The 18,163-nt window shown below is 36.8% G+C and overlaps 1 protein-coding gene across 1 annotated transcript in view; it reads right to left on the bottom strand.

Annotated features, from left to right (window-relative positions):
- Positions 1 to 18,163, bottom strand: part of LOC123316808 — a 29,138-nt gene that overhangs the window by 6,761 nt on the left and 4,214 nt on the right. The window contains exons 2-8 of the mRNA XM_044903043.1: positions 16,684 to 16,977; positions 15,936 to 16,447; positions 15,313 to 15,436; positions 13,745 to 13,978; positions 11,649 to 11,905; positions 9,599 to 9,791; positions 8,698 to 9,024 (exon numbers count right to left, since the gene is read on the bottom strand). Of these exons, the coding sequence (XP_044758978.1) occupies positions 8,698 to 9,024; positions 9,599 to 9,791; positions 11,649 to 11,905; positions 13,745 to 13,978; positions 15,313 to 15,436; positions 15,936 to 16,447; positions 16,684 to 16,977 (1,941 nt within the window). The remainder of the gene's footprint in view (positions 1 to 8,697; positions 9,025 to 9,598; positions 9,792 to 11,648; positions 11,906 to 13,744; positions 13,979 to 15,312; positions 15,437 to 15,935; positions 16,448 to 16,683; positions 16,978 to 18,163) is intronic.

Below are 18,163 nucleotides of genomic sequence, written 5' to 3' on the forward strand. Positions count from 1 at the left end.
AAGATTGTTTTTGTTACAGGCGGACGCACCAAAGATTTGTGGTACTTGCAAGAAGTCAATTGAAGGAGGGGTGAGTATCTGATATTTAGTTTTGTGTTGATGATGTTTTGGAACACTTGAAGTTTATCGAGTATGTTGTACATACCTATGCACTTATACTAATGTTGCATGAAGTTTTTCTCAGTATGTTAAATTTTTGTATGTACAGGGTGGGCAAAATTAGATGGGATCAAATGGCAGCTCTGTAGAAAATAAATTAGTATAAATAACTGATGGAGGTGTACATGAACAATGTTTAGGTATAATATACGTGTTAAATACCTGTTTGAACCTGCCAAATCCATAGTTGAACCATAGACTTATTACCGGTAGATTCGGGTGACTTGGGACAGTCCTGTAACTTGGGACAATTACCCCCTCGCAGATTTCTTTGTTTTTTACCATTTATGAGTGAAGGGACAAATTTATGAGATTGTCTAGCGTCTTTCCGGTTAGTTTAATAATTAATTCCTGTTGAGTTTGCCTTGACCAGAACGTTTGAATTGACAGGAAAAATTAACGAATTCAGGAGAGTGAAAGCGCGTTTTTTTTATGGCTCTTATACTTTCTAGTGTCCTTTACATGTGTTTCACTTTGTGCATGTGTAATTTTTTTTTCTGGATACGTGGGATATTACATATGTCATGAAACAAGGTTGTTTACAAATCAAACGGCAACACGGATCTCATTCATTCATTTTGTTGTTTCATAGGGTGACTTTGGACAATGCCGAATATGTACAAGCGGCGCATTGGCAGCAAGAAATATGGCGATTTTCCGCAGTATATTATTATTTCCACAAAGAAATCACCAAAGAATGAAAGAAATCAAAGCTCCCTTGTTTTGTTTAGTTTTTTACATTTGAGTTGCAATATAGTTACTTGCGCTGTAATAGGGGATTATCATTTAATTTCCTTACCGAATTTCAACTTTATAATCACAAATTCTAATTTTTCAAAACTATACACCGTCCCAAGTCACCTATTTCATTTGAGAGTTGAGAAATCAATAGATTTTAACTTGTGTCCCAAGCCTGCCAAATCGGTTGGTGACTTCGGACAAGTATATTTTATTTTTTTCAAAATTGATATCCGAATTCTGAAGCATGGTATATATCCTAATCAATAGTCTGAGTCATATTAAGCATATTCGAACCTCTTCTTCAGATAAAAATAGGTCATCTTTTTGAAAATATGAAAAGTTGAATTCAACAATCGTTCCAAATCACCCGAATCTACGGTACTTATACCTTTTATCATTAATATGTCTATGAGTTGAACAGTGGAAACCTTTATTTTTTCAAGTGTCTGAGGCATATTTCTCATCTTATTCTCGATTTTGATGTAGGACATATCAGGGAAGTTTCTATTAAAAATTTCGTTATTCAACATTTTTGAGAACTTATTTAGCTTTCTTCACATTTTACTTGTGCCGCAAAAAACAGCTGAATCTATAGGTTTGATATTGCTGCTCTTGGCAGATCGTGTTCTAGTTTCCAATTACAGTTTCTCTGTTCGCCATCCAGCTGTGTTTTTAATTTGTTTTTTGTATTTTAACCACAAGTAGAATTAGAAGAGTGTGTTTCAGTTGAAATTTTTTCTAGGTACTAACAGCTTTAGAAAAATCATACCACCCAGACCATTTCATTTGTATAAAATGCGAAAGACCTATCCGCGACGCTAAGTTCCACCATCGGGATGGAATCCCATATTGCATTGCTTGCCACGCAAAATATCTTTCACCTAAATGCGATATTTGTGTAAGGCCGATTGATGGAGTAAGTATTCGAAAATTGAGTCCTCAATGATAGACCTATGGTGTTGGGCACGGAAAAGATTTTTCCTGAATACACGCAGTTATCTCTATATATAAAATAAACTATAATTCATGAACGTATCTCCTGTACATGGAATAGAAAAAATGCAGTAGATGGTTGACACTAGCTTGTTAGTACAATTTATGATGAGACTCGTAGTATTTCACAATTATTCCACTTATTTTGATTTATAATGTAGACATATGCCAGAATATCCACAGAATCAAAATATATCAGAAATTAAAGAAAAAAGTATCATTTGAGCAACATTTACTTTCAGCATCAACAATAGCCGAAGGATGTTTTTTTACTCCTAAAGTTGCTGCTCTCGAAAAAATTATTATCAGATTAACAGCTTCTCGGAATTCGAAAACATTTGGATGTTCTTTATTTATTGCATGAAATTGAAATTTACATTTCTCAAAACTGATTTTTTTTAATGCCCAATTTCAGAGGGATATCATTGAGAGAACAAACAATCAGACACCGTACATTTGCGGTCAGGAGGTAGTTTTAGATTATTTTTCCAAACAATTGGATGTTATTGGGTACAAAAGTCGATTTATAATCTGAAAACGGCCTCGCTAGAATGTGTCTTCAGTTAGTATAAGCTTTGAAAATAGAATAACTATATAGGGCAAGTCTTTGGCTCGTACAAATATTTTAACAGTAAATTCTTGAGGTCAAAAGAAACACTTTTTTTCTATACCATTTTGTCCGATTCCGATAGAAAGATAGGTAGGGCCATTTTAAGATTTCATAATGAGCTGTGCCACCCCTTGTTAAACAAAATTCCCCTCAGAATAACTTGTTAAATCTCAGACACTACACATCTGTGGATCTGAATCTGCGATTCTACACATCTATGGATCTTTTTAAACAGAGTCGTATTCAGCCAAAGTACCCAATTTTTCAAATTTCACAGATACTTTTTAATTTTTGAACATCAAATTACTCGAATACGGCGCATTATACGGTAAAATATGATGCAATACTTTTATTCTACAAAACGTTCAAATATTCATCAGATATCATCCAACTTAGTTTCAAGAGTTGGGTTCTTTGGAATTTTGGTATTTTTATGGTACGTAATGGTCATAATGAGAAAACTGGGAGACGTGGGTGATATCTTGTGTTCGAAAAAGACTCATCAAATGAATAAAAAACTATAATCTGAAATTCATTTCATTCGTGAACAATTACAATCCACTACACTCACGGGGAGAAAGGGTTTTTTTACTGAGGTTTTTCCCTAAGCTCTTGTATCATACACTAATTTGTATGGTACCCCCTTACGCTAACCTCTGCTAAAACTGTATCTCATACACATGCTATAATTATTGTTTGCTGTTCAAGATTGTGATGCTCTATATCAAAAGAATATATATATATATATTTCATTCGATAAAACCGTTTGTGAGGTAGAACAAAAAATAACATTTTTTCGTGTTTTTTTCAACAGCCTGTATCTTTTACGGTGCCGATTCGGAAAAAATGGTATAGGAAAAAAGTGTTCCTTCTGAGCTCAAAAATCTACTGTTGAAAAACTTGTACTAGTCAAAGACTTACCCTGTTTAAAAAGTAGATTACAAGTCAATGATTCAAATACTCAAATACCTAAAACTTCTGGCTATAATTTCTTTCATAATTTATAAGCAATTCACCTTTTTTATCCATATTACCAATACAGGGTATCCGGTAATAACGTAAATATATTTCAGGACGTTATTCAATCTATGGAAAAAGTTCTACAGGGTGTTTCACAATTAGTTGGCCATAAGCTTAGGCTAGTCGCTATTGGTGATTGTAGCTCATCTGGGACTTTCGGAAAAGTCGCTTCTTTTCGTACTTCAGGCCACTGGTTTCGGAGAAACAATATGATTTATGGATTTTGGCCTTAGTTTTTGATATCTATAACTTGAGAAAGGGTCGTCCAATTTTAATGAACTTTTGTGGGCTTGTTGACTTCCAAAAATCCTTGGCACTGGCACATGAAATTTCAAGACCATTAGGAAGTATTAGGAAATATTGAAATTTATCTTCAAAATATCAAAATCTATGTTTTCTGGATCATTTAAAAGCTTTCGTTTTCAGAATAGAAAAAGGGAAATTTTTTTCAATTAAATTCAATTATCATCTAGCATGGTACACTTGTTGCTAAGGAGAAACGAATGAACGAAATCATATTTTACTTCATTTTTGAGAATACGGTCCTGTTTTCAATTATTTAGTTATGATTCTTATCGCCATCTGCTGACATTTTTTAATTGAAAGCCCTCTTTCCAATTATTTTTCATTCTTAATCATCAACACACACCAAGTGTTCAAGTACGATGCTTAAAAACTACCTACATTCGAAAAAGGTACCTATTATAAAACTACGAAACGTGAATTATGATTTCTTTCGTAAGTTTCCGTTCTGGAACAATTTTGCAACATAACAAGTCTGCCATGCGAAGCGAAAATTGAGTTTGATTAGGAAAAACAAAAATGTTTCAATTGAAACAATATTCAATATTCAGATAACTATCCTGATAATCCAAGAATTTCATGTGCCATCCCGAAGGACCATTGGAAGAAAACGAACTCACAAATTTTCACCAATATCACTCTGTTCTCAAGTTATGGGTATTGAAAATTAAGGCCAAAATTCTTAACTCTGTATCTCAGTAACGAATGGTCTTTGGGTACAGAAGAAGCAACTTTTCTGAAAGGGCTAGATCACCTGTATTAACTATTAGTCTATGGCCAACCGCTCATGAAACACCCTGTATATATCCACCTACATCCTAAGATTCACCCCTTATAGGAGCTAGAACCCCGAATTCCAATATGAAATCGCCTTTCCTTGTAATAAAATACAAAGAAAACCATTTTGATTTGACTGCCCGAGATAAACCATTACAACTGGAAAGGAGTATAGCAGAACCTGCATTGGAACGATGTGCAATTTTTTATAACCCCCCACGATTATTTCAGAAAGCTGTAGCAGCCATGGGAGGTCACTTCCACCCGGACCATTTCACCTGCGAAAGCTGCAAAACCCCATTGATTGGAAAGCAGTTCGTTGATGTAGAAGGCAAGCCATACTGCACGGAATGCCATGCAACCAAGATATGCCCGAAGTGCAAAGCCTGCGGTAAACCAATCACCACCAAAGCGACCATTGCCTTGGACGCTAAATGGCATCAGTTCTGTTTCAAATGCAAAGTGAGTAATCATATCCCTTATCGTCACTTCTTCCTTGATATGCATTTGGATAGAGTTGATCACAATAGAATAAAGCATCGCTGATTTATCGTGGCTTATAACTGACTTGCAGGAGAGTTTTGATCAGAAAATGTTAAATCAACAAAGTTGTTGGATTACTCCATACCTTCATTATCAAGTATAAAAAAATAAGTCAGCAGTCAGCTATAAAACCAGCATCTTGAACAGCTTGGTCTTGAATCCAGAAATGAGCGACTCGGACATCTGCTACAGAGTTAGGATACCTGAGTCGTAAACATAGCGGAAAAGTGGTATCGTCTGCAAAAAATGTTGCATACGAAACTATCCGGAGGATTACCTAATAATAAGTTTGGGGCATTGCCAGGAAAATATGTTTCCACATAAATCACTTTTCTACGGTCTCTTTAATATTTGAATGCAGATTGGCAAAAACCTACAATGACCTATTTTTAGATTGACAGATATCGAATTTGTGGAGGTCATTTATTTGATTCATTAACCATTTTCCAGTAGAAGGTGGATAGAATATTTGTTTACGATCATTCACTGAGTAAATTAGTTTGCTGTCAATTGAATTGTCCCACTATAATCTGTTTTCCTAATGATTAGTTATTTTCATGAGCAGAAGCATGTCCCCGGATCAGTCAAGATTGAGTAATTTTGAATTACTTACTGAAACTTCGAATTTTATCACATGGCTGATCACTTTTCTCGCAAAATACGAAAAATTCTGCCTTTGTGAGACCTTCAGCATAACTGTACATAACTGGACTAAATATTATTATCTTCTTTTGTTTTAGATTTACAATGAAAGATCGGGAATATATAATTTTCGAAAATTGATTCTTATACAGGGTGTTTGTAAACAAATGCGAAGGGCTTAGGGAGATGATTCCTCGATGAAAATGAATAGGGGTAGTCCTATAAATTTTTTTCGAAATCGACCTCCCTTCCAAGATACAGCCTTTGGAAGGCGATGACGAGTTGACAGTTTTTAATTTTTAAAACAAGTTCTAAAAAACACCGAGACATAAAACCATACATAATATGAAGCATTAAATAGATGTTACTCACACAATTTTTTTATATCTCATAACTTTATTATTAAGGGTTGAAAATAACAACCCCTCATGATTTTCCTTCAAAAATTGTTTTCGTGGGATAGATTTTCGAAAAATAAAATTCTATTATGGTTTCCCATTCCATTCTGGAGAAAAAGAGTCTCTTACAAAATTTCGATACAGTCGAACTTTTCTCGGAACGAATAAAAACTTACAAGCAGTTCTAATATCTGTTCATTCCATTTAATCGTATATGTGTTCTTTAGAATGACTATCTCCCGCTAAAATACATATGTACATGCAACAACTCTCTGCCTCATAGACCTTCATATACTGCTTATTTTTATTTATTCCGATTTGTAACGAGAGAGTAGTTTTCAAACCTACCCCCTCATTTTAGAATAATTATTTTAGTTTTCATTCTTAAGTAATTTTGTTTTTGAATTAATTTTCCGAGAAATCTTTCAAATTTCCAATTCAGGATTCCGACATCGTTCGGAATTGTAAACATTCCGCACCGTTTTTATTCCGTTTTCATTTCTTAAACGATGTCGCACCGTATAAAACATCCTGAATTGGAAGATAACCGCGTTTTTTATTCGCTAGCACAGATAAGTCGAAATTAAGACGTCTTCATCGACGCATATTTTACCGAATTTCGACTGTCGGGGCACATCTGATTTCCGCACCCTCCCTGTGGGTATAAAATCAGATGTTCCCCCGCAGGCCACTCCACTTACGATTAATTCACCGACTGTTCACTTAAGATTTATTTTCCTGACCTTCGACTTGCTAGTTACGATTGACTTTGATCTGCGATTGCTTACTTAGTGCCGTCCGCCGGAGTTAGAAGATTGTTTTTTTTGGGTTTTTCATTAGAGTTAAAATTCTTTTTTTTTTGCTTTTCTCATTCACCGCAGTTGGGGCGATTTTTTCCGAGGTTCACGAGTGTGAGTGGCCGAATATAGCCCAGAGGTAAGACGACACTCCGTTTTTTTTATTATTCACTGTTGGAACTTCAGCTCCTATCTTCCCCATTCCTATACCGCAGTCAGCCCTACTGTCATTAAAGTACCCTGCTGGTGTGGATACCCGGGGGGTACCGAAGGCACTTTGGGGTGGCTCACCCTTCCTTCAAATTTCCCTTCTCTTTCAGTTCCACCCCAACTGTCATTAAAGTACCTGCTGGTGTGGATACCCGGGGGGTACCGAAAGCACTTTGGGATGGCGCACCCTTTCCTCATTTTCCGTCTTTTTATCTTATTCCCGTGTTAACCCCTACGGTTAGGGAGGCATTCTGCTGGTGTGGATACCCAGGGAGTGCCGAACGCGCCTAAGGGTGAGCCGTCGTAACTCTGTGTCGTAATCTTTCACCCCCTTACCTTGCTGAAGTCCGATATCTGTCCGTTAAGTGTGCGTCTTAGGTTCTGGCTGGCGAACAAGTCCGTAAACCCCCGTATAACGTTTGAGATCGGATCCCGTTTCATTCCGTCCGTTTTGCCCTGTAAATTCACTGATTTCGAGTCTTTCACTGTAGGAATTTTATAATAGTGCCATTTGTGTTTCCTTGTAAGAGTCGACAAATATAATTTGTGTGCGTTGATTTTGACTTTCACTGGTTGTCGCTAGCACCCCAGACACCGAGGAACCTTGTCTTCGGCTAGTAGCTACCAGGGTAGGTTTGCTATTCTCCCTTAAAGAAAAGCTGGCGCTCGAGTACACCAAGAAAAACCCGTTACAGATTTTTCGAATTTCAAATATTTCCTATTTTCCATTATGATATTGAGATTTGAGGGACGTCATGTTGGAGGACTTCACAGGCAGAGTTTTTTTGTGAACGATCAGAATTTCTGTCTGGTATATTTTGCAAGATAGTAATAGTGGGCAGCGAAGTTGTCACCATTCTGGTCATCCTCAGATCAAAATATCAATATTAATCTCATTTTCATTAAACGCATATCCTCCACGAAATGGATTAATTGAAAGAGGGCTGATTAAAAATTCTTGTTTTTTTTCCAGAAATGTGGCAAGCCGATGATGCTGGACCAGCAATTCCGAGTAGAAGATGGCCTTCCCAAATGCTTGACCTGTTAAACCTGCCAGAAATCCATCTACATTCGTTGAGCTTCCATTTTTCATTGTTTCCGGATGAAAAACTCTTATTTTACGCTTATCATTACGAACTAATGTTTAAATATTTATTACAGAACAATAAAGCTTTTTATTTTCTGAATATTACTTTACCAGGAAGGACTTATGATTTATGTGTCCTCACAAATTCATATCAATACAGCGATTGAAATTGATGAGAGTATTTTAATGAAATAGAAGTAGATTGTTAAGTGCCATTACAAAAATTCTGTTCACACACATCCAAATGTATAAAAGAACAGACATATTCCTATGAAGAAGTGAAATCTTTGCCTCACTTATATCAAGATAAACAGATACACGAATAAATAATCGAAAAAATGAGTAGTAAATAGCAATCTAAATACAGAGCCGTCGCTGGTAGTTTTGAAACCTGAAGCAGAGAATTTTTTGGCTCACCTGAACTGTCTGGTCAACGAAAAAGGTCGTATTGTGTTTTTCCGCCATTTCTTCATCGTTTTCTTCCAAAACCTCTTTCTCGCTCTCACCACCCTCGATACGTTCGTTCTCATATTGAATCATCGTCTGTATATTGTCCTCATTGATCGGAGTGACAACCGGTGTGTTCCTCAGGAGTATGAGCGATTTTTTTTCGTCCAGACGATGCTGTCTTGGTTGTACCATAATCTGGGAGTTTATCTTCTCTATGGGAGGGCGATGCTTGAAGGTTGCAGTGCGATATCGAGATTTCACCTTGCTGAAGAAAAAACTACCCTTATGTAGTAGCTATTAACGAGGATGTATTGATATCTAGTTAGCCTAGACCCGTTTAATGCATAAAAAAAGATATTGCGTTATCATAGCAACGAACAATAACTCATTAGAAGTGTCAGTGTGAAGTTTGAGATCAAAAAAGTAAACCAGAGTTAAGCAATGAATTAAAAGAAAGAAGATATCCACCGAAATTGTGAAAATCGAAAAATTGGAGTATCGAGCCATCATCAAGTACCTGTATTTACGAGGGTTAAGAGGTAAGCAGATTCACGAAGATATGCTTAATACCCTTGGTGATCAATGTCCTTCGTATGCGACCGTGAAAAATTTTACTGCAAGCTTCAAAAGAGGTAAATTTTCCATTGAAGATGATGACCGATCGGGCCAGTTTCTGTGTCAGTCTACGAAAATCTCGATGCAGATCATAACATGATTTTATCAGACCGTCGAATTGGGCTAAAACGGATATCTGAAACAGTGAATATTTCATACGAACGCGTTCATCATATAGTTCACGTCAATTTAGACATAGACAAAAAAATGGCTGCAAAATGGATCCCCAAATGTTTGAATGTTGACCAAAAGCGTGCAAGGGTAGAATCATCGTCTGTATATTGTCCTCATTGATCGGAGTGACAACCGGTGTGTTCCTCAGGAGTATGAGCGATTTTTTTTCGTCCAGACGATGCTGTCTTGGTTGTACCATAATCTGGGAGTTTATCTTCTCTATGGGAGGGCGATGCTTGAAGGTTGCAGTGCGATATCGAGATTTCACCTTGCTGAAGAAAAAACTACCCTTATGTAGTAGCTATTAACGAGGATGTATTGATATCTAGTTAGCCTAGACCCGTTTAATGCATAAAAAAAGATATTGCGTTATCATAGCAACGAACAATAACTCATTAGAAGTGTCAGTGTGAAGTTTGAGATCAAAAAAGTAAACCAGAGTTAAGCAATGAATTAAAAGAAAGAAGATATCCACCGAAATTGTGAAAATCGAAAAATTGGAGTATCGAGCCATCATCAAGTACCTGTATTTACGAGGGTTAAGAGGTAAGCAGATTCACGAAGATATGCTTAATACCCTTGGTGATCAATGTCCTTCGTATGCGACCGTGAAAAATTTTACTGCAAGCTTCAAAAGAGGTAAATTTTCCATTGAAGATGATGACCGATCGGGCCAGTTTCTGTGTCAGTCTACGAAAATCTCGATGCAGATCATAACATGATTTTATCAGACCGTCGAATTGGGCTAAAACGGATATCTGAAACAGTGAATATTTCATACGAACGCGTTCATCATATAGTTCACGTCAATTTAGACATAGACAAAAAAATGGCTGCAAAATGGATCCCCAAATGTTTGAATGTTGACCAAAAGCGTGCAAGGGTAGAAGCATCTCGTTGGATCTCTGCTCGATTTGAAAACGATGTAGACTTCTAAAACCGAATTGTTACTATGGATGAGACTTGGGTACATTTCTACGTTCTAGAAACAAAGCAACAATCGATGGAATGGCGACACTCTGGTTCTACAAGACTTAAGAAGTTTCGTGTCCAAAAATCTGCTGAAAAAGTTTTTGCTGCAGTTTTTTGGTATTGCCATAGAGTAATTATGATTAATTTTTTGGATAAGGGTAGAACAATAACTGGAGATTACTATTCGACAGTACTGACCACTCTACGGGAAAATATGAAAGAGAATAGACGCGGAAAGCTATCCAAAGGTGTTTTGTTTTTGCAGGACAACGCCCCTGCACACAAATCTCATGTTGCCATTCAAAAAATTCGTGATTAAGGGTTTGAATTACTAGAACACCCCCCTTGTTCATCAGATTTGGCTCCATCCGACCATCATCTCTTTCCTCAACTGAAAAAATGTTTAAAAGGTTGTAAGATGAAGTCAAGGAGTTTGTATCTCAGCAAGTATATTTATTTTTTGGTAGAACGTTTTCGGCTACAATAGGGTAACCATCTTCAGTACCACTGAAAGACATAAACATTAAAGGTCCCAAGAACGTCTGGGTCAGTCTATAACTTACATGTCAAACTAATAAAAAAGAGTATCTAAATGATTACAATTGACGTTAAGGATGGTAACATTTTCGGTTTTTGCCATCAGCACAATAATTCGTAATTCTACTACTGGACCTAACCTTACAAAATAATGAAACGAAACAACCGGAACATCGAAACAGGTGAAACAACACTAATCAGTCAATAACACAGATACACGCAAAACAGGTACAGCAGGAAGTCGAACATTTTATATAATTTTTTTAAATTTTCTTGAATAATGGGATATAAGATTTATTTAGGTTCAAGTTCGTTTGAATATTCAAGCATTTGTCATTTAAAATTAAAAGGTTGTGAATTTTCTTCCAACGAGGAGGTTATGAAAGCTGTGGAGGTCTGATGGTTTGCAGAGCAAGAAGAAACATTTTTTTGAAAGGTCTAGAGACGTTGCAGGGTCGCTGTAATAAATGTATCCAATCAAGTGGAGAATATGTGGAGTAATAAAATATTTTGACATTGAAATTTTGTTTGGCTCTATAGTAGGCTAAGAATTTTTCTATATATCCTCGTTTATGCTAAGATACCTCATTCAGATCTTTTATGGCTTTGTTGAAACTCACGGTTTTTTCTCCTCGAAAGCTGCAAGCATTTTCCTCCACTGCTTGTCCCTTTTCTGTGCCAAGTTCGAATTATACATGGAGTACCTCTTTTGAAGACTTTTTTTGCTCTCTGAGATATGGGCCATATTCCTATTGTTCTTACAGGGAGGCGCCAGACTTGTTCTCGTACTTTTAGAATAGAGTAAGGATTCAGCAGATATGGACAAAAAGTTGTCCTCGATTTTATGTGAAAGATCTACACAATGGGACTTGAAAATCTGAAATTTGAAGCACGACACATTTAAGGTTGGGACTTCTACATACAATAATAATATACAGGGTGTTTTCACAGGTAAGGCTTTTTTTTGACAGAAGGTAGAACTCATCAAAATAAGCCGTTTAACCAAGAATTGTCTATATAAAATATCCAAGATGGCTGAGATAATTTCGAAAAAATTTCATTGAATTTAAAGCACGGGACTGCGGAAGGTGACTCCGGCATCGCAATAACGAAACAAAACATAAACATATGGCTGGACAATGAATGGTTCAGTACCAAGTTCATCAGGTCACTTTCGAGAGAATCATAATTGTTTTATCGTGCAATTTAGGGTGAAAAAAAATGTAGAGAATCGAGGCAGTTTCTTGAAAGTGGTTATGTTAGTTATGTTGAAAAAGTGCTATGATGTTCCCCATTTCATCCCATTTTTACGAAGATTGTCGGAATGTTCGAACAAGAAGATTGTGATGCCCATTGTGAAAAAATTCGTGAATAATTCAGACGTTTTTTATTGGTGAGATTTTGAAGTATCATTCTTTTTTTACACTTGTGTCCTAAGTCTCTTCTGTCAATTGGTATCGAAATGAGCCATTCCATAAAATCGTGTAAGTTGCTGAAAAATAATGAGAACAATTCGGCAATCCTAAGTTTCAATTTTCACTACCACGTTAATATCGAACGAGCCAATATCCCAAACGAAACCACATGGTCGAATCAGGAGATAAGTTTTTTCTCACTACATTGCTATAATTCAGCTGACAAACGGTCTAGGTTCGTATCAGGATCTATTTCAGTAATCATTTTCAATTGTTTTTCAACTTTGTCATTTTGAAAGTTTTGTTTAGGTGATTTTTGGTGAAACGCTTCATTTTGACCAGTTCTACCTTCTTCACCTTCAAATACATATAATGAGACAAGGGAAATTGAATAACATAATTATTGTTAATTAAGTCAGAATTGTCGGACTAAACGTGGTATTGCGTCGCCTTCCTTCCACTGGAACCGCCCTTGTTAGGAAGTTATATAGAGTATGTTCACTGAAGGTACAATGAATATGCAGGAGGTAATTTTTTTGTCCGACAACAACAATATTTCATGAAGATATGGTGCTATACTGCTACTGCCATAATATCACGAAAATGTTTGAAAATGCTTCAGTTATACACTCTCTCAGAATTCAGACCATTTACCTTGAAAACGATTGGCTTCAAAATCTTAGAATAGAGTACCTATTTGAGGTTCAGCCCTTGCTCAAAAGTCGTTGAGAATGTAGATTAACGTCTCGAAAACATCGAAAAAACTATTTCAATCGAAACCGAAACACCAGAAGCGTTCAAAAGCGTCTGCAGCATGATTGGGCAAGTACTCAAAGGCTCACTTGGGTAGACACAGCCAGAAACCGATCTTGTGCTCCTGTAGGTCTTGGGCGTCCACTTCTCGGTCATTAGGTCACGCTTCCAGTTTGTCGATATCGATGAGTCGGGAAACTACGCTTTCGCTCAATTCGAAGAAATTCGCAACATCTCTAATAGCCTTATGGGCATCATTCGCACTTAAATTCACATCTAGTTATTATTAAAACCCAAATTTTCTGATTTTGAATCAAAGATGATTGTAAGAACGTAAAATAATAACTGATCCAAAATTCTTATAAACGCAACTACAAGAGCTTGCCTGCAACTGAAAATGTCATCATGCGAGGGGCAAAACAACCAGATATATATAAGAGGGTAAACATTTGATTTCTCATAAATGAACAGGTGGAGGACAATAAATCGGAAACTTTTAAGAATTTATGAATTTCCTCAATTTTTGTGCGGTAGGTTTATGTACTTACACATACATAATCCTCATTATCGTAATTCTCTTCTTTTTCGAAATATTTGCGACTTCTTTCGCAAATGTCTATTGCGCAATTCAAACATTCCCGAAGTTTCTGGTATGATGTCGTTCCAACAGTGTTAGGAAGGTGGTTGAAACAGGACTGCAAGGCTTGATACGTAAGTTGATACAGGGATGTGAATTTTGAGTGGATGGTAGAACCTTTTTCTACGACACTCAACTTGGACAGCTGGAAAAAGAAATGGGAAAAATTAGTAGAAAATTATAGCATCAACAAAACTTATAGTTGGGGAGCCGGCGATGCTAAATCGGGATTTACTCCACGATGTATACACTTTCATCGGTGGGGAAAGCGTCTGCAGGTTTTCAAAGATATAAAAAACCATCAGGTGTATGTAGTGGGACGTGTCAGATTAAGATACTGTATACAGTATCTTGAGCATATATGCTCTACGTATCTCTGATGATAAATTCATGTTAATCTGACAGTTTGCGTGGTGGTGCTGGGCGTAGAAGAGTTGAAAATGGTAAAAAAAAATTTTTTTCGATCGTGTCAGTTTTTTAGAGGATATGTTAATTGGACCCAAAGGAAGCTACTTTTCGAGAGACTGACAATTCGGACGTGATGCAATGACACAGTGGTCCTTTGATAATTTTTCATACTCGAATGTGTCAGATTTTCATACAGATGGTTAATCTTGGTGTTGCAGACGTGTTGACCCATCAATCTGACACAAATCAGGGTGGTTTTTCTTAATCTGACAGTTTGAAGTCATCTTCCTGTACCTCTAATCGTCTTTGTATTCATTATGAAAGTTGTAGATAATAAAATTCTATACAACTTTTGCCTGAAGCAATTTTGCCTACTTTTAACCATTTTCGAGCTAGAGGGTGATAAGGGTGAGGAGCATTGCCACACATGCGAAAGGCCAAGGTCAATGTAGAAACCCAGTCTAATGTTCATTCATCGCCATATATCTCAAAAACGTTCAAACGTAGAAAAAATTGCTTCGGAGAAAATTTGTAGAAAATGTTATGCCCTACAACTTTTATGATGAAAGTCAAAACAATTTGAAGCCTAGGAGAGGAGATAATTCAAAAAAACTGATTTTTGTGACCAATTTTTATTGTTTCGGTTTGCTGAAACTGTCAGATTATGTTTTTTCCGTTATTATTTAATCATTAGCTTCAAAATAAGAAAAAAAACCACCTCGCCCAAGAATCTACACGTGGACTTTTTTTTTGCAAGTTTGGTGCCCTCCCACACATTTTCGCTTAAATAGTCAGATTAAGAGTATATATACCTTTCAACATGTAATTAACCACATATACATATCTCAATCTGACACTCTCGAGTACGTACAATGATAGTTTTTTTCTACTTTTCTGACAGGCTGTCCCAGATAATTCCCCCTATATACAGGTATAATTTTTGGTAGAGGTACTCTATAGGGTCCGAGGTATCTCCCCTTATGCCTTATATTAATCTGACACGCTCGAGTATATTCGGAATTTCTCTTGGGCTCCCCAACTTTTATGTATGTACTGTGTAAACTCTCTTACTTGAGTGAGCAGAGGGTACAAGTAGGTTCTTGAAAATCTGGAAGTGAATTCTTTCGTCCTGACTTGCCTTCTGCTATAGTCCTCGCTACCATCTGGAGGCATGATACCGTTGTTCATGATCATACTGTAAAAAACTCAATTCTGTCTCAAAAGATCTAAACAATTATTACAAATAAGGTACTAAAGTAACTCACAAATTTCACATCTTCGGCATTAAACATTTTGTAGTAAAAATATTTCTAATCGCTGTGTAGATCATTGTAAAATTATGTCTTTCCGAATAAATATCACCATTATCATTACCAGAATAATCGAACATGTTATATGAGAATTAATTCAGATGCATATACTACCCACCGATATGAATATCAACAAGTGTAACGATCTGAATTGAACTAGCCAGTTTGCTATCATCGGGACAACTGAATGGAGAACGTTCCACCGAAAAAGAGCAGATGCTGACCATAGTTTCGGTCTCATTTGACCTCGTCAGAGCAACACAGCTCCTTCTCCGATGGAAAAAAGCTTCGAATTGACGGACCCTAGTTGAATTGATATTATGAATATTCACTAGGTGGCATATCATGAAATGATATCAGCAGTCTCATATTCTGATCACTAACCTTATATCTTTTATGACACCGATACATTTCTCAATGTAGTACTTGGATTTCCTCAGTTCCGTCGAAATATTGACTTCAATTGTGAACTTTTTACTCTCCTTAGCAGCTGTAGATTTTGTTTTACGCACCGTTGTCGTCCTAGACTTCATCTTTTGTCCTATCTTTTCAGTCTCTTTCAGTTCTTCCCTAAGTAATTTGATTTCTTCCGACATTTTTCTTTCTACTGCACTCGGAGCTTTTGCTTCCTCTTTGTCGTCTTTTTCTTCGTTCACAGTCGACTGAGATGCGCTTTTGGAGATACTAAGCATCGAGTTAGATTTGCTCCACCTATCCAAATAGACCTCCTGATTGTTCTCCAGTTCTTGATCTTTTTTCTTATCACTTTCGCTTCTAGAATTCTTCGATGGATGGTCTCCTATGTTCTTGACCTCGAACTTGTCCAACGTTCCGTTTTGGAGGTGTTTGGTGAGTTTTTTGTGGAGTTTTTTCCTTTCTGTTTCATGGAGGAGGATCTGAAATGTATATTCGTCTTTGTACCAACCTTGGCAGGTTTTGAGGAAGAGCGTAAGAGTACTAAGCAGAGTCCTATCTAGGTAGTCTATGAGGTCTTGGTGGAAAAATAAAAATTATGATGTAGATTGTAGATTTTAAGCCTCGAGTTGCACTGTGTCCTTTAGGTCTATTTTGTGAGGAGTAGAGTTGCAATTGTGCATTTTTTCCAGGAAATTGTTTTCTCGATAGAACTGACCTTATTTCCTGAACTTGATTTGCTCTTTTCCCTCAAAGATTTCAATTCCAAGCTACTGCTGGACAGCTTGAAGGACGCCTCGTTCATCCAGTCGTCTTGCACTATGTGTATACTCTTCTCAGACTCGCTGGATAAACCCGATGGGTGAGATTCAAAACGGGTGTTCACGATTCTTATGTCGTCATCGTTTTTATTGAAAGTACCTACAAATTTTTCCCATATCTTGTCCTGATACGCCTTGTTTTGGGTCTCCAATTGTCGTATGAAAGCGAAATCTTTCTTGAAAGAAGGGTCCTGAAATTTGCAACCAATGGTTGATTGCAGAATCTTCTGATAAGAAACACTCAGATACTAGGTGTCCCACATAAGAGAGCAGTCGATTATTTAGTTCGAATTGATTGAGACTGAGTTCTCGATAAAAGGATCACATACTTGGTCAAATCGACCATCTAAATCTGCACTTGTACTGGAAGAACTTAACTTTGCAATATACATCTCGAATTGAAAACTATACGTTATTTGAAGATATGGAATTGATTCGACAGTTTTTGAGAAAATGATCTCGCTTTATCGGACAACACCAAAACAATTCAATTTTTGTTTGGAGAAATACTTCTTTTGGTTGCAAATTTCTAGGTTTGCAAAGATGGCCAAATAAAAAAGACTTGTTTTGTCTCCTCGAAAAAATTTATGTGGGCCACCAAGTATGTCAGTTTCGATGACACCAATATCTAGGAAGACATATCCCAACAAACACTGAAATGCAGTCACTGTACAAAAACTGTACTTCGTTGCTTCAATTGACTGCAGTTACGGTAATGCAATAACTGCACCAAAAAGGACCGTATATGTCCAGGTGGACTTTGCAGTTACTGTACAGTACAAACTGCATTCGACATACAGCCACAGCTGCACTTCAAAAACAGCGATGGCATCGCAATCCACTGTACAGCAGGCTGCAATTCAAATGCAGCAGTGACGTGCTAAAACTGTACAGCAAGCTGTACTTTAAATGCAGTATTCACTTTGCAAAAACTGCACAGATAGCTGCACTTCAAATGCAGCAGTTACGTGCTAAAACTGTACAGCAAGTTGTACTTTAAATGCAGTGGTCACTGTGCAAATACTGTACAGTTAGCTGTGTTTTATATGCAGTTTGTTCACGCAAGAACTGTACAGCAAGCTGTATTTTATATACAATAGACACTGTGCTCAAACTATACAGTAGCTGCACTTTAAATGTAGCAGTCACTGTGTAAAAACCATATCGAAACTTGCAATTACGAAACAATATTCTATTAGAAAAGTTTCCTGGTTATAAACAGAAAATCTATTCTGCAAATCAGAAATTTTCAATTTCACTTAGTATTTTTGCGGTAAGCGCAAAGGTGACTTCACGCTAATTGAGTCATAGCCTACTCTTAGGGGTGGAGATTAATGAACCATAGGAGTTAGCTACGACAATCGTCGAGGCAGCGTA

This window comes from Coccinella septempunctata, chromosome 7 (assembly GCF_907165205.1).
Source record: "Coccinella septempunctata chromosome 7, icCocSept1.1, whole genome shotgun sequence".
Lineage (NCBI taxonomy): Eukaryota > Metazoa > Arthropoda > Insecta > Coleoptera > Coccinellidae > Coccinella > Coccinella septempunctata.